The 21,761-nt window shown below is 37.7% G+C and overlaps 1 protein-coding gene and 1 pseudogene across 1 annotated transcript; one reads left to right on the top strand and one right to left on the bottom strand.

Moving 5' to 3' along the window:
- The window catches only part of LOC145130293 (metal tolerance protein C2-like), a 36,965-nt pseudogene extending 29,484 nt beyond the window's left edge, over positions 1–7,481 (top strand).
- A 9,651-nt stretch (positions 7,482–17,132) lies between these two features.
- LOC145134107 (uncharacterized) lies at positions 17,133–18,484 on the bottom strand. The gene is made up of 2 exons (XM_079069016.1): positions 18,156–18,484; positions 17,133–17,867 (listed from the first exon to the last, which is right to left on the bottom strand). Exons 1-2 carry the CDS (start codon positions 18,387–18,389, stop codon positions 17,445–17,447), a joined length of 657 nt encoding a protein of 218 aa, XP_078925142.1. The 5' UTR covers positions 18,390–18,484; the 3' UTR covers positions 17,133–17,444.
- Between the last annotated feature and the right edge of the window lie 3,277 nt (positions 18,485–21,761).

Raw genomic sequence — 21,761 nt, 5'->3', positions numbered from 1 at the left:
ATGGACTCGCCGAGTCACCCGAGTGCACTCGACGAGTCTGGTCAAAGTTGGACCATTGATTGGGGTTGACTTTTAGGGTTTGGTTAACATTTGGACTTTGGATCATTGGAGGGGTAAAATGGTCTTTTTCCCTTCGGAGAGAATATAGGGAGGGATTAGTTTAACCTTTGAGAGCCGTATTAATTAGAGATAATTACTTTATGTGATTAGGCGGAGGGTAGATCCGATATTCGAGTTCGAGACTTTCCGAGATTACCCGAGGTGAGTCTTCTCACTATACATTACCTAGACTGGTAGCTATGTACAGACCAGAGGGTCTTATATGTTATGTTTATATTTGAGTTTATGTGCATTGTGTTATATGTATGCTATATAGACCGAACCGGAGGGTCCAACGATTTAGACCGGACCGGAGGGTCCAACGAGCTAGACCGGACTGGAGGGTCCAACGAGCTACGGGACTAGAGGGTCCCGCTGAGACACGTTGACCGGAGGGTCATATCGAGTTATAGCCTTGAGTGGCTTATGTGTTGTATGTGGTATTTTGGGGGAACTCACTAAGCGTTTATGCTTACCGTGTTATGTGATATGTGTTTCAAGTACCAGCGAGGATCGCGGGAAGGCGCCGACATGATTTGGACACACTGGCAGAGAATTATGTTTTGAGATTCTGGGATATGTTTTATTTTAATAACATTTGACACATGAGATCTTGAGAATATTATATGAGTTTTATCATGTATGAAAAATGAAAAATTGTTTTAAAAATTTACGTTGTTACATTAATATTGTTGATTTGTTTTCTAATGAGTTTTTATTTGAATTAGGTTAACTTTTTGATGTATTGAAGAATATCATTTATTTTCTTTTACATAATAAATTTCGTTTGCTTTATATCAATTTTGTTTTGATTTATTAGTACAATGTTATTGGTAATTAGATTTCTATTAAATAATGTTACAGAATTTGCTAGAAAAAGTACCCATTAAATCTGCTATGAAAATTATGCTGTGAAATTTGCTATGGAAGGAAGCTACATAATTAGCTACGAAAATATGCCTATGGCTACGGAATTCACTACTAAAATATGCCTACAAAATTGGCTATGGAACTATGCCTATGAAATTATCTATGGAAATACGCCTACAAAATTATCTACGGAATTTTGCCTATGAAATTAGTTACAGAATTATGCCTACGGAATTAGCTACGAAAATATGCCTACCGAATTAGCTACGGAAATATGCCTACGGAATTTGCTACGAAAATTTGGCTATGGAATTTGCTACAGACATATGATTACGGAATTTACTACTGACCTATGACTACATAATTTCCTATGGAAGTACGACTATAAATTTTTCTATGGAAATATCGCTACAGATTTTGTTATGGAATATGCCTACGGAATTTGCTACGGAACGTATATGCTACGGAACAAATTTCGTAGCAAACTTGCTACGGAAGTAAAAATTCCATAGATAAAAAGTTTTCTACGAGAAAATCTGCTACAGAATCTAATTGTCGAATTTCGTAGCAAATTTCGTAGCTATTCATGTTTAACTACGGAATTTCAACTTTTTGTTATGGAATTTTTCCGTAGCTATATCGATTTTTTCTTGTAGTGATGGTCAAGGATTATGACTGCATGATACTTTACCATCCAGGTAAAGCGAATGTGGTAGCAGATGCCTTGAGTCGCAAGTCGGTTGAATCTTTAGTGGGAGAGATTTGTATGAGAATATCCGTTGAATCTCCACTTTTAGGTTTGATCAGAGAGGCACAGGCAGAGGGAGTTAGTAAGAAGAACTGGAAACAGGAGATTATCAGTGGCGAGATCGACAGTTTTGTCACCGATAGTCGGGGATTATGGACCCGGTGTGGTCGGGTTTGGGTCCCAGTTTCTGGTAAGATATGGCAGCTATAGTTGGAGGAGGCTCATAAATCTTGCTTTTCTATACACCCGGGAGCCACCAAGATGTATCAGGATTTGAGATTGAATCACTGGTGCCCGTGTATGAAGAGGGAGATAGTCTGGTACGTTGAGAGGTGTTTGACCCGTAGGATGGCCAAGACCAAGTATCAAAGGCCGCATGGAAAGCTGCAGCCTTTGGAGATTCCTATGTGGAAGTGGGAACAAATCACTGTGGATTTTATCACTAAGTTGCCGAAGACTGCCAAGGGTTTCGATGATATATGGGTCATCGTGGATCGATTGACCAAGAGTGCCCACTTTTTGGCCATCCGGGAGAGCTCTTCGGTCGAAAAGTAGGCCGACCTGTATGTCCGGGAGATTGTTGCTTGTCATGGGGCCTCGGTCTCCATTGTTGCAGACCGAGATGTTTGGTTCACTTCCCGTTTCTGGCAGAAGTTCCACGAGGAACTGGGTCTGCAGACCGATGGTCAGAGTGAGCAGACCATCCAGACACTTGAGGGTATGTTGCGGGCTCGTGTCACAGATTTTGGTGGGAATTGGGATTCCTACCTACCTCTTGTGGAGTTCTCTTACAACAACTATCACTCCAGCATTGATGCCCCGCCTTTTGAGCTCTTGTATGGTCGGAGATGTTATACCCCGGTATATTGGGGAGAGGTTGGTTACAGGGTCATGGGAAGGAGCGAAGGAGTCCTTCAGACCATGGATCTTATTCAGCAGATTAGACAGAGACTGTAGACAGCTCAGAGTCGGCAGAAGAGTTATGCTGATTAGCGTCGATCGGAGTTGGAATTCCAGGTCGGCGATATAGTATTACTGAAGGTCTCACCCTAGAAGGGTATGATACACTTCAGGAAAAAGAGGTAAATTGGGTCCCCGGTATATTGGACCATTCCGTCTGATAGCCAGAGTAGGCAGGGTGGCCTACTGGTTGGATTTGTTGGGTAAGCTTAGTCAGATCCATAACACTTTCCATTTCTCTCGGTTGCGGAAGTGTGTGTTGGACGGTGATGGAGTGGTTCCTTTGGATGATAATCAGATCGATGAACGCCTGGATTATATTGAGAGGCTGGTGGCTATATTGGAGAGAAAGATGAAGCACCTGCGCAACAAGGAGATACCTTTGGTAAAGGTTCTGTGGCAGCATCGGAGAGGCTCCGAGTGGACCTGGGAACCCGAGGCTGAGTTGTAGGAGCATTAGCCGGAGTTATTTAGTGCAGTAGACTTCGAGGAAGAATTCTAGGTCAAGCGGGGGAGAATTGTAACATCTTGTTTTGAGGTACTTTCACTTTTGACCCTTACATTAAGATTTATTACATTTTGGTCCTTAAAATGTAAGATTTGTGGATGGTAGGGGCTAATATTTCCATTTTTGGAATTGTGGAGTGGAGCCACGTACGTTGGGCATACGTTTGTGTATGCTGGGCGTACAGGGTGAAGTCCCAAACCCTAATATTTAGGGTTTGGACCCTATTTATTCTTCATTAACTCTCAAACCCGGTTCCTTTCATCAGCCTCCATCCTCTCAAAACGTTTTTGCAAACATTAATCTACGTTGTGAGCATTTTTGAGCTTGTGTGTGTGTGCGTGTTTTGTGCCTTTGAAGAAAAAAGAAGGAAGTAGACACCGTCTTGAGTCATAAAAATGTAATCTTGGACATTAGTTTCTTCTCATGCATGGCCCAAGTTGTCTTAATGGATTAAAAGGTTAGGATCTTTGGTGTTGGGCACTTAATGGCCATGCAAGACCATAAAGTTGGAAACTTTATGGTCAAGAACATTATTTTGGACTTGGATCTAGAAAGACTTAAGGGCTTAAGAATTATGCTCTTAATGAGTTGGGTTTCAACCAGCTGCGTACACTGGGCGTACAAGGCATACGTTGCGTGTACGTGGTCAACATGAACGTGCCTGGTCAACTAATGTGTACGCTGGGCGCACTCAGCTGGGTTGACTCGGTTAACTTTTTGGAATTTTGACTTTTACCTGATTTTGACCAAATTTGACTTAGGATATTTTAGGTATTTCGGACTGTGTTTGAGAATTGGTCATTTGGATGGATAGATGACGGTTAGAGCTAAGATTCGGAGTCGGTACCTCATCAGCTATTGTTCATATTGAGATGTGAATCTTCCTCACTGTACTTACGTGTCGAAGGCACCAAGGACGACCCATTGGACCGATATCCTGTTATACAATTATTTATGATATGCTAAGTATGGGATAGACCTATATGATTATATGATAGTTGTTGATATGCGTAGACCTGTAGATCTGTAGGACTACCTGTGATTTCTTTCTGGCAGCATGATTATCTGTATGTTGATTTCGTTTGTTATCTGTTATACGTTGGCATATTGTGTTAGGTTGAGAGTTTACTACTTTGTGCGTGAGTCAACAGACCCAGGGTATTCCAGTCCGATGACTGAGTGGACTTGAGGATATTCCAGTATGATGACTAAGTGGGCCCATTGTATATTGGTATTCCAGTCCGATGACTGAGTGAACTTGTTGTATATTGGTATTCCAGTCCGACGATTGATTGGGCCAGGAGTAATCAAAAGCGATGGTGGTGGACCTGTGTGTATTCTAGTCCGATGACTGATTGGACCCATCATGCTTGTGTGTATATGATATGTGCATTATGTGGTGGTACTGTGGGGGAAACTCACTAAGCATTGGCTTAGAGTTTTTTGTTATGGTTTCAGGTACTTTAGAGGATCGTGGCAAGGCGAAGGCGTGACCGTACACATCCTGATTTTTACACTGTTGATCTTGGGAGACTCTATTCTAAATAATATTTTGGAAACAATGGTTTTGTAAACACTTTTCTTAGTGATGTGACATGGAACTCCGAACATCTGCTCTGAGGGTGCGCTTCTACGCCGGAGAAGATCTGCGAGGTCACAACAGACAAGGTCGATAGAACCGCCCCAGGGACTGTGCCCCGGGAGCGGACTCTGACGATCAAGTTAGATCAGCTGGTAAATCTAAGATGGTTCTCCTTAGCTGGAGAGATCCATCTTGGTGCTGGTGGTGTATGGTGGCTGACGGTGGCGGGTGGCGACTAAGCCACCCGGCAGGAGTATAGTGTGGCGGTTGAGCCAAGGGGAGAGATATGGGTGGAGGCTGAGCCATTGGCGGAAGTCTAGGGTGGCGGCTGATCCCAAGGGGGAAAGTTCCCCTTCATGGAGGAGGCACTAATTTATTTATAGTGGACAATTAGGTCAAGGGGAATTAGGTCAGGCCTTGGTCCAGCCCAATTCAGGCCCAACTAGCAAGGAGCTGGGTAAGGCCGCCCGGAGGCACTAGGCGGGGCAGGCGGGCGCGCCCCAGGCAAGGCTGGCAGGCGCGCACTAGGAAAAGGCTGGCGGAAGCGCACCAGGCAAGGATGGCGAGCGTGTACAACGCAAGGATGACGGGGCCACACCAGGAAAGGCGGACAAGGGGGCCTCGAGCCGGGCCGGTAGGAGAGTCCTCGGCAAGGCTGGAAAGGGAGTCCCCAGCAAGGCTGGGAAGGGAGCGCCAGGTGAGGCTGGCGCGCCAAAGCTGTCTAGGCCATGCTAATGGACCGTATATCATCAAGTCCCCCCAGTCTGATGTTATTGGTATGCGGCCAATGATATTGGACTGGACTTAGTCATATAAATTGTGTGTCGTCAAGTCCCCTAGTCCGATGTGATTGGATTGCTGACAATCGGATCGGACTAGACAAAGCACAAATGCATTAAATAATAAAGAGAACGACCAAACCTCGCCCACGAGAGTCGTGGTGTTGTGCGATGAGCCAAGTATTGCTTGAGTTGACTTGATACTCCTTCATTGAGAGGAATGTGAGCCGATCGATGCGACACAACGTAACTATTGCGGAGGGGGGTTGCTGTACGACTAGGGATGTCAAAAACCCCCGTGGGATCCCATTCCCGTGGGACCCCGATACCGTACGGGACTAATTTTTTTAAAAATTCGGGAGCGGGAGCGGGGGCGGGGGCAAGATTAAATCCCGTTTATTTTCGGGATCGGGACCGGGAGTGGGTATTTCCGTCCCGTACTCCCACGAGGGCCCCGTTTGCATATATAATAAAAAATATAGATTTAATATATAAATATATATAGACATATAATCTGATGTTTAGGTTTGTTTCTTTCATTTTCCTTTAGGCGCCGACAAAGAAAGAATGAGAGACTTCATCTTCAGAGGCTCTTCGTCTTCAGTTCTTGATGCTTCTGGCTTGCCACTTCGCTTCTTTATCTTCATCACACCCTCCTAGCGATCTTTGACTATCGTGCCTATCTCTAGCAGTTGAACGACCCTGTCAACCATCGTGCTTCTCACGTCTCTTAGTCACCCTCTGCCGCTTGCTTTAGTCCGTTGATCGTCGTCCTCCTACCGACGACCTAATTTCAAATCCAATACTTCATATTCGGTAATCTAGACTTTTGATTTCTAGTTGTTATATGTTTTTTTATTATAGATTTAGGCTTCTGATTTGTGGTTAGATATATTGATCATGTGATATCGTGGTTTTTGTTGATAGTAAGGTTGATTTATTGTAATCTGTTCTAGGTTATGTACTAATCTTAGAAAATAACGATATTTTTGGGGGTTTTGAGTGTATTTTGTTGTTGATGATTTTTACTCCTCCATCCCACAAACAGTAGTTGTAGATGAGTACATTGAACTTTTAATCATGGTTAAAGAAGCATGTTCTTGATATTTTTATATGTATGATATTTGAATCAATTGGTTTTTTGTTATTTACAGTTTTACCATTGTCAAATGTAGACATTACTTGATCGTTTCTGCAATAACTAACTTGTTTGTGAATCTCATTGGCATTTCGTTCTTCAGGAGTTATGCTCGTGTTAGTCTTGGTAAGTTTTCCTTTTGCTTTTAGGATATTTGTGATGATAAGTTATAGAAATATGAAAGCATGATATAATTGATTTTACCTTTCTGATTTTCAGTTTATAGAAATGCAGAGAATATGAACTACCACTCAGTTTGCTTGCATGTTGTTGTTGAATCCATTCGTAGGTATAATTGCATATTTGTTTGGTTTCATCTTTTTTACATTAACATAATTTAATTCATTTAGGAAAACAATAAATTCTATTAAAGGTGGTTATGTGTTGTTGTTGTTGTTGTTTTTTTTAGTGCAGGTTTGATTTTGGCATCTTGGCTATTGAGCATCGGGTAAGTTTTATATAATAAACAAACTAATACTTAAATTTTATTCTCTTTTGTGTATGTAATACATTTATGTTTTTGTTTTTCAGGGTTGAAAATGCTGGAGTTTTGTGTTTGGTATTAATTTCATGTTCTGTTTTTATGCTTGTGATGCCACTCTTCAAAACAAGCAGTGGCTTTCTATTACAACATTTGACATGTTTTTTTTTGCTTGGTGGCGTCCCTTGAAGATGTTGTTGAAGTATCCGAAGCTCGATTTTGGGAATCCGTTCCAAGTCATGTGGTTGGATCAGTATCACTGCAGGTAGAATTAAGAGAAAACAGTTTGCAACATTTAAATAAACAAGGATTATAATAGTGAATAATATTGTAGATATTTTGTCCGAAAACTTATAATATAAAATTAGAGCCATCAAATTGATTAAATATCAATAAACTAATATAGTAGAATTGTATTGTAGAAACTCTATCTCAATACAAAATTCAGTAGTAATATTATTGTAACATCCTAATGATGAGGTATTTTTAATTTTAACCCTAATTATGTTGAGTTATTAAAATTTAGCCCTTATGCATGAGAAAGCTTGCAAAATGGCGTATAGTGGCATTTTTGTAATTGTTGTGGCGGGCTCACATACGCAGGGTGTACCTAGCATACGTGGGGCGTACGTGTGTCAACCATCGTACGCCCCGCATACAGATGAGTACTCCCAGCGTACTCAGTCAGGCCGCCTCGGCTGGGTTGACTCGACTGGTTTGTTGACTTTGACCTTCGACCAACTTTAACCTAAGGGTATTTTAGGTAAATTGAGTGGTACTTGAGATCTGTCATTATTTGGTGTTTAGGTGACCGGTTGAGTTGTCATTCAGAGCTGTGTTCTGTCAGATATCTTTGCAGACTAAGATGTGAGTTTCCGTCACTATAGTTACGGGTCGAAGGCACCAAAGCCGGCCCACTAGATTGATATCCTATTAGATACTGAGTTATGATATGTTGAGCATATGATAAACATGTTTGATTATCTGTAGTTACTGATATGCATTAAACTGGTAGATCTGTAGGACTACCTGTGATTACTGGCTGTATAATTATCTGTCTGTTGATTATGTATATTACTTGTTATATGTCGACATGTTATGTTGGGGTTGAGACTACTGCTTTGTGATGTCAGTCAATAGACCGGGGGATTCCAACCGGGAGGTTGTGGCTAGGGGATTCCAACCGGGAGGTTGTGGGCCAAGGGTATTCCACCCGGGAGGTTGTGGACCCAGTATGGGGTATGCATGGCAATCCAACATGCTAATCTATGTATTTGATATGTTGTGTGATGGTACTTTGGGGGAACACACTAAGCTTTGGATTACAGTTTCAGTTTATTGTTTCAGGTATTTCTGATGATCGAGGGAAAACGAAGGTGCGATCGTGCACATCTTCCTGTTTTGTGTTATTGGATCTTGGGAAAACTCTGATTTTGAATAATACTTTTGAAACAATGACTCTTTTTGTAAACAATGATTGGTTGATGCTTGATTTTAAAATTTTAAAATTTCTTTGATTTTTGGAGTGTTACAACTGTGGAACTTCGAATTAAGGAATGTTGAAATATTGTGTATTACTGAGTGAATAACAACCAAAAACTTGTTATTAAAGTTAGGGTTATTAATATGTTTCAAATTCATGTGAGCATCTTATTCATCAAACTAATTATCACTATACTTAGAAAGACCTTGGGCTTATACCGTTAATTCTTAAGAGCGGGAGAAATATATATAAATCTATACGGGTTGACATCCCCATATGTGGTTGCTAGCTACAACTTTGACGGTCGAGTGACACCGGGTGATAATTTTCTTTTACTACATTGGCACCCAAATGAAGCATCGAGAGAGACATATCTATCTGAAATAGCTCGGTTATGGCACTCATAGTGAATAATATATATATATATATATATATATATATATATATATATATATATATATATGAAACTTGAAAAACCTATAGACATATAAGGAATATCTTTTTATCAGGAACTTAGGGTAAGAAATATACATTATAAAATATATAGGAAACTTGCAAAACCTATAGACATGCAAGGATTATATTTTTATCCGGAACTCAGTTATGAAAACTCAGGATAAAAAAGATACATTATATATAAGATAGAAAACAATCTATATATGCAAATAATGCTTTTCGGCCTCGAAAAGTATTTATCAACGCTATAACAGACATACTCTTTGGTAGAAAAATACACTTTTAGTAACACGCTTTTTGGTAGAAAAGTACACTTTTAGTAACATACTTTTCGTAGGAAAGTACACTTTCAGTAACATACTTTTGGTGGGAAACTACACTTTCAGTGACATACTTCTAATAATAATTCACACTAGCAGTAACATACTTTTTGGTAGAAAAGTACACTTTCGGTAACATAAGTTTTGGTAGAAAAGTAAACTTTCAATAACATACTTTTTGGTAGAAAAGTAAACTTTTAGTAACATACCTTTTGGTAGAAAATTACACTTTCAGTAACATACCTTTTGGTAGAAAATTACACTTTCAGTAACATACTTTTTGGTATAAAAATACACTTTCAGTAACATACTTTTGGTAGAAAAGTACACTTTCAGTAACATACTTTTTGGTAGAAGGTGCACTTTCAGTATCATACTTTTGGTAGAAAATTACACTTTTAGTAACATACTTTTTGGTAGAAAAGTACACTTTCAACAACATACCATTTGTATATAGAGTACACTTTCAGTAAACATACTTTTTCGATAAAAGTACACGTTCAGTAGACAAACTTTTAGTATAGAAGTACTTTTGGTTTAAGTTATTACAAACGTGTGAACTCACCAACTTTTTAGTTGACACTCTTTCAGGATGTGTGACAACTCGTAAATTTCTATCTTGTAAGTCAATCCAATCAACCAAAAGTCAGACTTGTTTCTATTGCCTTTTAGCTTTGTTAAGGGTCATTTTAATGAGTTTTAAGCCTAGTGCACTCAAGGATTGTGCGTTAGGAAGTGAACCACGTAAGAACCAAGAGCCTAGAACATCAAATGAGCCATAAAACCTCAACAAGTGAGGTTCACGGCCAAGGTCCATGTTCACGGCCGTGAACCCTTGTTAGGCCGTGAACCCCTCCTATAAGGATGAATTTTTGCCATTTTTCCTTCACTTCTTCTCCTATTGGTCGTGAACTACCCATTCTCTCTCAACTATCATCAAGTGAAGGCTCACTTTTCACTCCAAAACGTAAGCAACTCATCCCTTACTTGTTCATGCTTAGGAACACCTTTTGTTCTACCCTTGATTCACCACTCTTTGTCACCATATTCAAGATCTTCAAGGGTTCACGGTCGTGAACCCTTCATAAGGGTCGTAAACCCTTCATAGGATCCTGGGCCGTGAACCCTCCCAAGGCCGTGAACTCCTAGAGTTTGGCCGTGAACTCCTTGTGATCAATCATATGTGATTCTAACACTCCATTGAGAGTGTTTCCTAGTTCCTAAGGTTGTTTCCCTTACATGTTAGTTGTTTTAAACACTAATAATATACATATATGTATCAATATATGTCAGTTAAGACTCGTTTGTGATTCGAGACTTCATTCGTGGAACTTCTCATCCTTACTTGAATCTTCAATTGAATCACCCACATAAGGTGAGTTCATACCCCTATAATCTATCTTTTAAATGTTTTTAAATTCTTTTAAGGGGGGGGGGGGGATACAATTTGAACACAATAAATATTGTGTAAATATTTACCTATAATAACCATCACATTAAAAGATTTCTTATGCTTTTGTAAGTGATCAAAACAATTCAAAAAACTCTTTTTAAGAGATATTAGTTTGTTGTTTATAAAAATCCATTTTAAAGTACATGTTTAACTCAGTAGCTAGTTGAGTCTTTTCTACAGGCCAGTGACAGTTCAAACATAACATACTAGTAAACTATAATAGGTATAGTTTAGAGGGTTACTACATACTATAACTAGAACATGGAGGAACATACTATAACTAGAACAGGAAGGAACATACTATATTCTAGAACAAAAGAACAAATCATGATTTACATACTTATACTTTACACTCCCAGTAACCTAGGAAGGGAACGTATCATTAACTTATTGTTCTAAACAAAATATGATAATAAACATGGTATAAGGTTATATATATGTGGTGCATCTACAAAGTTCCAAGTTATATATATGGGGTACATCTACAAAGTATCGAGTGATATATGGGGTACATCTACAAAGTACCAGAGTTTACTTAAAAAGGGTACATCTACAAAGTACCGGACAATAGTAAATAGCGATATATAAAACTCACAGCAGTATCGACTGAGGCGTTTAGAGTACAGGATTACATTACTTCTAGTAGTCTTCCTAAACAATAGAACAACGCCACATAACTTACTAGTAACATGAACATTCAGTTAAAAGGGGGCCTATAATGCTAAATCTATGATTCCTTGATGGATACATTAGGGGTATATATTAATCAGATCCGACAGGCAGTAGGATGTGTGCTTTCCGCCTTATTTCCTGTTCCTTGTTTGTTTGTGGGCTTAGAGCAGATACACACAGCCTACTATCCATTCGATCTTGATGTATATATATCCTGTATACACCAAGTAATCATAGGGAGTAACAGGTATGGGTCAGGTCATAACATACAAATTCAGTACACCGCTTTCTAGTACAAAAACATACTTTTCAGATAGAACATTAAGTAGATGTAACTAGAAACTTATCTATAAAAGGTTTGATACGCATTATTAAACCAGTATAACTAAAAAGGACCTTAAATGGTTAAGTCTATAATACCTTAGTTTATACATCAGGGTTATATATAATTAATATCCGATAGGCAGTTGAATGTGTGTTTTCCGCCTCATTTCCTGTTCCTTGTTTGGTTGTGGGCTTAGGGTAGATTCACACAATTAACTGTTCGTTCGATATTAGATTATATATAGCTAGTATAAACTAAGTGATTATAGAAGGAACTATTGTGGTTACCATTTTTACTAAAGGAAATATATTATTTTCTTAAAGAATGTTTTCATCAAATATAAAAGAACTATTACAGTTAACTCCGTAAGTACCAAATGAATACGCCAGGGTTATATACAATGAAGATCTAACAAACAATGAGATGTGTGACTTCCGCCTCATTTCATGTTCCTTGTTTGGTTGTGGGCTTAGGTAAGATTCACACAATAGATTGTCTATTTACTCTGGGTTGTATATAACTTGTATCCATTTAGTACTCATAGAAGGAATTCTAGAGTCATTTTTACTTATCTTTCATCACATCAGAAGATATAGGATTTTCTGGAGGAACATGCAAACTTTTCTAAAATAACTTACAGTTTACTTTTCATCACTAAAATACTTATGAACTCACCAGCTTAAATGCTGATCTACTCTTTCAAAATAACTTGTATTCTCAGGAAACTAGTAGACAGGTACGCGCACTGGGATTCAGAAGACGGAGCATATAGCTTCATGTCTTGTTTTGTTATTTACTTTGGAGTCAGTCTTTTGTGAATCTAATACATTGTAAACACTTTAATATTTATACAAAGGTCGTTGTTACTTTGATTACTATGATGCATGTGTTGTGATACTAAACATGACGTCCTCCGCCCCCGAACGGTTCCGCCGTTCCGGTTTGGGGGTGTGACAGGATGCATGTATTCTCATGAAATAAGAGCATGATGATTTCAATTATGGAATAAAGTCATGGAGTCACAGTCTTCTATAGATTAGTTTTAGTAGCTGTCACACCCCAAAACTGAGATGGCGGAAACGTTCTGAGGTGGAGGACGTCATGTGTAGCATCACAACCAATGTATAATAGCAATCATAGTAACACAACTATTACAGTGAATACTTAGATAAAAATGTTTACATCAATTTGTAATTGTCTGAAGCTTGTTTGAATTACATCAATAGTTTGCATGAATATAAGCATAAACTCTTATTACTCCAACTCCTCAAAAATCCAGCAGGTACCTGTCTACTGATTTCCTGAGAATACAAGCAGTTTGAAAATATCAACATAAAGCTGGTGAGTTCATAAGCAGTAGTTTGTAATGAAAACTTGTTGATGAGCTTGTAAAAGTGTTTGTATAGTTTCAAGAAAATCCGATATTTTCTTTAGTGAGAATGTAGTGTTATCAGTTTTGTAATAAAACCATGAATGTTCGTTACTGAAAACTGTAGTGATATGCGAAAATACTACCTCATGTTACTAGCTAAGGCTAATCATGAAGTATAAGTATTTTGTATGTGAAACCATTGCATAATCGGTTATGTTTGAAAACCCTGGCTTTAGCTAGTATACGTAGCGTGCGTTAGTTCTATTTAGTATAAATAAAACTGTTGAAGAGTGCCAGGTTGTAAACTAAAGGTGATTTATACATAATGTGAGTCGTATAACCATGCTTGATATGACTAGATACCTTTCCAACGTTCTTCAGGCATCAAGTTAAATGACATTTGTACACCCCAGGCGTGCCCGCCTAACTGTAGCTAGCAGTTCAGGTGTGGGATTGTCAGTCCCGAATAGATCTATTCACAAATCTCACGCTCTCCCTCCAGGAGACTCTGGTTATACTATGATAGGATTTATCCATGTACACCTAAGGGTACAACATTGAAGTAGCGCCTCACAGTATCGTACAAACTAGTTTACATGTAGTGTAGTAGCGTTCTACCATAGTGAAAATCCGTATGTATACCGTATGTAGTGATAATTACAGTTATGAATACCATGATGAAGTAGTGATATAAATTGTAAACTGTTTCTGCCTTAGTTTATATGTTTAGTAGTGAAAGTTTCTGTACTTGTTATGTTTAGAAAATCCCAAACTATACCGATTATAGTTTGCATGAATACGTAGTGAATAGCGAGTCCGGAAAACTATGCAATTTTAGTGAAAAAGTCCCTTATGCTCAACACAGTACAAAAGGGGTTAAAGTATGAGAATTTCATGAGTTTTATATTATTGAAAGCATTTAAGTTTAGCTTTTATTCTCCCCATGAAAACATTAAAAACATGAAAAATGTAGGGGTATGAACTCACCTTCTGTGAGTGGTTCTGATGTGCAGTTGGAAGTGCAGAGTGTCAGGTGTAACCTTGAGCACACAATGATCCTAACAGACACATGTAGACAAGTATGTGTATGAATTTTAGTGCATGGACGACTAAATAAGAAGGGTAACACCCTTATAGGCTAGGAAACTCTAAGATTTATTGGATACAATCACATATGATTGCATAACTAGGGTATATGGCCACCCTATAGAGTTTACAGTAAAAAAGGTATGACCATTGGAGTTCACGGTCCAGTGTTCACGGTCCTTGTGTTTACGGTCCAATGACCTTACGGTCATGGAGTTCACGGTTCCATGGGTTTACGGTTCCATGGGTTCATGGTCATTGAAGGGTGTACGGTCCATGAGTTTACGGTCACTAAAGGGTGTACGGTCTAAGGAGATACACTAGACCGTAAACTCATCAATCTTGTACAAATGATGGTTTTCAAGGGCTTCATTCAAAGGCATCGGATTCTAGGGACCATGCTTAGCCTTAGGAAGGGTAAAGGCTAAAAGAACACTCTTTATAAGGGTTGACGGTCTATGAAGATTCATAGGACCGTAAATTCTTTTGTTCAGGCAAAGAGTGATGATCTTAAGTCCAAAATGAAGGATTTTAACTCGATTCATGAAGGGGAAGATGATGCTTACGGTTTTTGAAGGCAAAGAAGGTGTTTTGGTCAAAAACACAACCGTGTTCTTGAGGATCTCTTGAGCAAAACTCGAAAATTGAAGAGAGAGAGTAGAGAGAGAAAGCCTTTGAAGTGTTTAAAGTGTGAAATGAAGGTTGAATACCCTATATATAGGGTAGAGTTCTCGGTCAAAGGGGGGGGGGTTTCTCCTGACCGTAAGCGAGCTTACGGTTACCCTGACCGTATACTCAAGGTCTCGACCATAAACTCCTTTTTGAGGAGGTTTACGGTTGCTAGGTAGTTTAGAACTTAAACTGATACTTCCAAATATTGATTCCTTTGTTTCACTAGGGTTAGAATACTCAAAACAGGCTCCAAACAGTGATAACTGGAAACAAAAATGAGTCTAACACAGATAAATTTGAATGTTTACACAAGTTAGAAATTTCAGGTTGTCACAGTAGCCTCCCATTGGAGGGTTACTTATGTATTTCAGTTGATGTAACTGTGAAAAGTAGCAATGTAAACCCTTTATCAGTAATAATATTTCTGATATTAGGTTATTTGTTGTGCTTGTTCTGTGTATGTAAATGACTGTGATTCATGATGTCGTCTCACCACCCAACGTTTCTGCCGCCGGTTAGGGGTGTGACAGACAACTTGTCAAACAACATACATTTGACTTTATTTGTCCATTATGTCTTGGAATGGCATCACTCTGTGTCTAACGTGTAATGTACAATGAAGGATGAATGTATATTGTCTTTAAAAGTTAATGTTGGTGTGGTTTAAACTATGGTTTTGTAGCTAAAAGCAACATACAAAACAATCACCTTTGTGGCCTAGTGGTGGAAAGGCTTGGACCATCGACCTCCCGAATGAACTCTTTAGACGGTCTGCATGTATTGCTTGATGGAAAAAGGGTATGGAGGTTAACATGTCGGGTCATCAGTGATGGATTGAGTGAGGTCCTTGGTAATCAAAACACACACAAACAGTACCTTATTGTGCGGTTTAACAAAATTATAAACCACGCCATGAAAGTTCTAAAACGTGTTATGCGGTAAGGGCGGTTTGATGAACACACATAAGTAACATATCATCTTGGTGAATCAACTAATTTTATATGGCACCACATCAACATGGATCATTAACCGCTAAGTTCTTATCTTGTTCATAATTATGTTTATACGAATAAACGAATCATATATAATATAATTTTTTTAGAACGACTAACTCACATCTACTAATCATACTCTTAAATCTATATATTTGGCCACAACGAGAGTTAAACCTCTACCACTTGGAAAATAAACACAATATTCTCATTACATCTATACCGTTGAGGTACAATAAATCCATTCTAGTATACAAATAAAAATATTAAGTAAAAGTTTTATGATAATACCATTAAATAAGCGACTTACCCGCATGGACAAATTTAGGGGGTTCTCGGAGTGACCGGTGCAACCCATCTAATTTTTGTAGCATAATGTAAATTTTTTGAGAAATTTTCCGACATAATGTAAATTTTTCGGTATGTTGTCCCTAAAATCATGTGTGTTACTCTTGAAATTTTGTTCTGCGTCCACAGTACTGTTTACTTGTGTTTAATAAGATTCTTTTATTTCTTTCTTCCGTACTCTCATTCCTCCGCATCAAAATCATTTTTTTCTCTATTTTTAAGTAGAAGACTAGAGTCCACGAAAAAGGGGGTTCACTACCAAAATTAAGTAAAAGCAAATATGTACCCACCTCTTGCTTGATTCATGCTTATTTCACAATGCAAAGATAAGTTTAAAAAAAACTCTAACTTAATCAGATAGTTGAAGGGTAATATAAGATATATGTGGAATCTAATATTGTTTTTTCAAAAAAGTTTTTAATAAGAAATGACATGAGACCCCAACCTATATAAAGATATAAAGATCATGTAGCACGGATACATACGTTATATAATCCCTATTCTAATAAATGAATAGTTTTAATCTCCTTTTGCCAAGTGTCACTCTCATACAACTCTTCATTAATATTATGTCATGTGTCATGTAGATATATTAGGCAACTCATTTCAAAATTCAAATTTATATTTTCTAATTACATTTTAAATTTGAAGTTATAATAACTTTAAAATTTTGATATATGTCTTAATTAATAATTTATTTAAAATGACTTATTTAAAATAATTAATTAACCATTATAAATTTTTATTATGAAAGTTTAATTAATTTTATAACTCGTGGTTCCCACATCTTATAAACTAGTATTTATATAAAGATATAAAGATCATGTAGCACCGATACGTACATTATATAACATTCTATAATACAATACACATCTATAATTAACCCAAATAAATAAACACCAAACTAAAAATTACATGAAACAACACTTATTTTGAAGCACCAAAAAAACAACAAACAAAAAGCCAAAAGAAAGAAAACGTTATATAAACCCACAAACCCATTTGCTTAACCTTTTCCATTTGCATTTGCATATGATATAAGTAATCACACTCATACCTGAGCCGCGACCTCGCAATCAAGTAACAAATGCTCTTCCGTTTCATTTTCCTTTCTTTTCTTCCTCACTCTTTGGATGATGCCCTGGGATTTTATCTTTTATTTTCTCAAAAATACCCTTTTTCTCCTTATGCTCACCTTCATGGGCGTGTGCCACCACCGCAGGTGTTGGTGGATGAGCACCATGCACCTCCTCCGTCTTCTTGTGGTGGCCGGGGAGTTTCTCCTTGATCTTTTCGATTGGGCTGTCGTGGAGTTTGTCTTTGATCTTTTCGATGATACCCTTTTTCTCCTTTGATTGGACAACATGAGTTTCTTCGCCTTTCTGGATTGGTACAGACGTCTTGTCCTGGTGATCACTTTTGATCTTTTCGATGAAACCTTTTTTCTCCATTGATTGGACAACATGAGTTTCTTCTTTGTATTTCTGGATTGGTACAGATGTCTTGTCCTGGATCACATTTGACTGTAAAGAAATTTCACCAAAGAAAACATATTTTTAGTTATATCATCATAATCAGACATTCACACGGATTATGTCAAAAAGGAAACAAACAATTCTAGTTTACCATTTGATCAAATAATCCATTTTAATGAACTGAATGATTCAAAAGTTATAGTTATTATGTGGAAAATTAAAGAACATAATTGATCAAAGGCTCTATCATCACTGGTTGTACTTCATTCATAAATACTCCCGCGTACATTCATCTTACAACGGTATTTAAATCTGTAATGGAGACTGAAAACTTACACCACTGGAATTCGTATGACCCTGTATAAAGTCGAGCAAATCCTGCTTTAACTTCTCCGATTTAACCTTCAGAACTTGCTGTTCGTCATCAAATTTTGTCTCTTCTTCCTTCTTCCCGAAAATATAAAACATTCCACGATCTGACTGCTCGACGGTCTCATGCCCCACCTCCACGACAGTGGTTGTTGCGGCGTAGGTTGTGGGTGCGGTGTGATAAATTACTTCTTTAGACATGATGAAAAATCAGAATTGAAATGAGCAAGAGTGGATCGCTAGTGTTTTGGATGTAATTAGAAAGATGTTATAGTGAGATTGTATAAGTTGTGACAGGATTGACTTTATGAGCATGCAACACGTAGTTGACGTGATTAAGTTACAAGTAGGCGACAAATTTTTTGATAAGATCGATTAACTTTTTCCTCATTTAATGTGTTTAATAACTAAAATGCTTAAGAAAACATATTATATGATGAAGTGACTAACTTTCAAATATGTATCACAAGTTAATTATCAATTTCATGTAACATATTTTCTTGTAAAATTGCTATATAAGTGATCCTCACAACAAAAATTATATAAAAACATTCTTGACTTTTTTTTTTCCTAAGGTTTCTATGATATGAGCGAGCAAGTAATAAAACAATTTTATGACAAAAATCATTTCCCGAAATCAATAACGTTTTTAAGATAAATTTTTTAAAGTTGATTATAAACTTCGGTCCAACTTTCAATTTCAAACCATAAGCAATATTCATGTTTTGTTAACTTGTAGTTGCATTCTGTTACACTAATTCCCCCTCCCTCTCTCCCCACTCACCCTTTCATCACCAGTGGCAAAATAAGAATTGTGGCAGTCCATTTGATCAAAATCACACCGTCGTTAATCCTTTATGATCGTCGTAGTCTATCCCGTTAGTCACGTCTATAGGCAGAAAACAGAAGCAGCTCCGGTTAAATCTTGGACATAGTGATAGAAACCAATGATAAATTGATGAAGATATGATTAAGCTGAACAACAGATGATTTATAATGCAAGTTTTATAAATAATTTTTGGGAAGGGGTTTGAGAGATTAAATGAACCACAGTGTGTTGGAAATAAGCCATTCCTTTAAACCCACCTGCAAACCCGCAACTATCGACTCTCACGTATTGGTCAACGTTATTTGGGTTTTTTGTATGTTTATATTTACTTGCAAATGGAAACTGATTACATCTATTAAAGAAAATATCTTACACTATTTATAGACTAAACAATTAAGTTGCTACACCACTACCACTATGCCACGTATTGTAAACAAAAGAAAGAAAATAAATATGCAACCATTTCCTCCTTATTCTCCATAATACTCGGTGAATCACAAGACTTCGTAATACCCACTTTCTGAATACTTAGTCCAACATGGTGACATTCATCGATGATTATTCGAGATATGTGTTGGTTTTCTTCATGTGCCAACATACCTCAACAAAATGGTGTAGCTGAGAGAAAGAATCGTCATCTCGCAGAAATTTGTTGAAGCATGCTACACGCGAAGAATATCCCAGGAAGATTTTGCAATGCGAACTGCTGCCCATGTGATCAATAAACTTCCCCAACCAAGGTTAGGTTTCATCTCACCATTTGAGACACTATGGAACATGAAACCTACTGTTATCTACTTCCGAGTATTTGGTTGTGTCTGTTACGTATTTGTGTCTAGCCATTTACGTAGCAAGTTTGTCAAGAAAGCAGTCAGGTGTATATTTGTTGGATATGTCAGTCAAAGAAAAGGGTGGATGTGTTGTGATCCAACAAGTGGAAGATGTTACACTTCAAGAGATGTAGTGTTCGATAAAGCATCTTCATGGTGGTCCTCAAATAATAAAGTATTACCATACTCGGAAAATATTGAAGAAGTTCTAAAACAAAAGATGGGAGAACAAACTTCACACATTTGGTCAAGTGTTGATATACTTGAAGATCCAAGTGACATTGATGTCATTGAGCAAGAAGTAACTCACACAAGTAACGCTGGTGAAAGGGAGACGCCACCTCCACAACTTCGAAGGATAGAAAGAATCCGAAAGCCAAATCCCGAGTATGATAATTCAGCCATTTTAGAACACGGTGTTAAAGAGTCGGAGGCATATGAAGAAGGATTTAAGAATAAAGCTTGGCAGAAGGCAATGGAAGAAAAAGTTACAATCTTAGAGCAGAATCAAACTTAGGAACTGGTACCAAGACCAAGAGATATAAAATCCATTTCATGCAAGTGGGTTTATAAAATAAAGAGTCGACCAGATGGATCAATTGAAAGATACAAGGCTTGTTTGGTAGCTCAAGGGTTCTCACATCAATATGGATTGGACTATGATGAAACATTTAGTCTAGTGGCGAAGATAACTATTCTACGGGTGTTGCTAGCTCTTGCAACTAGTAAAGATTGGAAGTTATGGTAGACGGATGTGAAGAATGCTTTCTTGCATGGAGAATTGGACCGGGAGATCTACATGAACTAACCAAAGGGATTTGAGGATGTAGTTAATCCCAATCATGTTACTTGACTAGAGTTTCATGAAACTAGTGTTGTTTACAAAAAGAAACATTATAATAATAACTACACTATAATCGTTGATAACTTTTTATTAGGGAGCACACTACTAGAAAAGGAGACACCAATGACAGAACAAATCCCTAGCTATGCTCTTCCTACTACACTATACTGGAAGATGGTTCACAATGGGAGTGGTTCACAGTGCGTGTGGGGAGGAAAGAGGGATTTGACGGCAACTTAATTTGTTCCCACTACACTATGTTGGGTAATCTTGATGGGTTATGGGTCACTGGTGAGTTGCGGGTCAGTGGGTAATCCAAGAGTCAGTAATCATGAAGTGGATCACAGTTGAATAGTCCATATTGGACTAAGTATTCAGAAAGTAGGTGTTACCAAGTCTTGTGATTGACCTAGTATTATGGAGAATAAGGAGGAAATAGTTGAATGTTTATTTTCTTTAATTTGTTTACAATATGTGGCGTAGTGGTAGTGGTGTAGCAGCTTAATTGGTTAGTCTATAAATAGTGTATGATATTTTCTGTAATAGATGTAATCAATTTCTATTTGCAAGTAAATAGAAACATAAAGAAAACCCAAATAACGTTGAGCAATACATGAGAGTCGATGGTTGCGGGTTTGTATGTGGGTTTAAAGGAAGGGCTGATTTCCAACACTTGGTATCAGAGCACAAGGCTCGGTTGAAGGGGTTGTGGGTTTGTCACAAGAAATAGCATGCAAGAAGTTCATAGCAAGAAACAAGCAAGAAGGTTGCCGCATAGTCTATATGTAACGCCCGTGTTTCTGGGCTAGGCATTAATGTTGATGTAATAGTCTAGGTTAACCTTTGTAACTCATTTTGAAATAATAAGAATGTATTATTTGAGTATTATGTGTTTTGTGCTTAATTGTGTGACTTAATTGAATTAATAATAAAGATAAGCGTAAAAATAAAATGTTATATAGAACCGATATCGATACATGAAGACGTAGTGGTCGTGACGAGGTTTCCGAATATATAAAGAATGCCGAAATCCGAGTTATAACGAAGAAGTTATGACCTGTCGAAGTTTC

The sequence above is a fragment of the Lactuca virosa genome, chromosome 8 (assembly GCF_052849685.1).
Source record: "Lactuca virosa cultivar CGN04683 chromosome 8, Lactuca_virosa_CGN04683_v6, whole genome shotgun sequence".
NCBI classification, from domain to species: domain Eukaryota; kingdom Viridiplantae; phylum Streptophyta; class Magnoliopsida; order Asterales; family Asteraceae; genus Lactuca; species Lactuca virosa.
The sequence above is the reverse complement of the archived record's forward strand: the minus strand, read 5'-3'. Positions and strand labels throughout refer to the sequence as shown.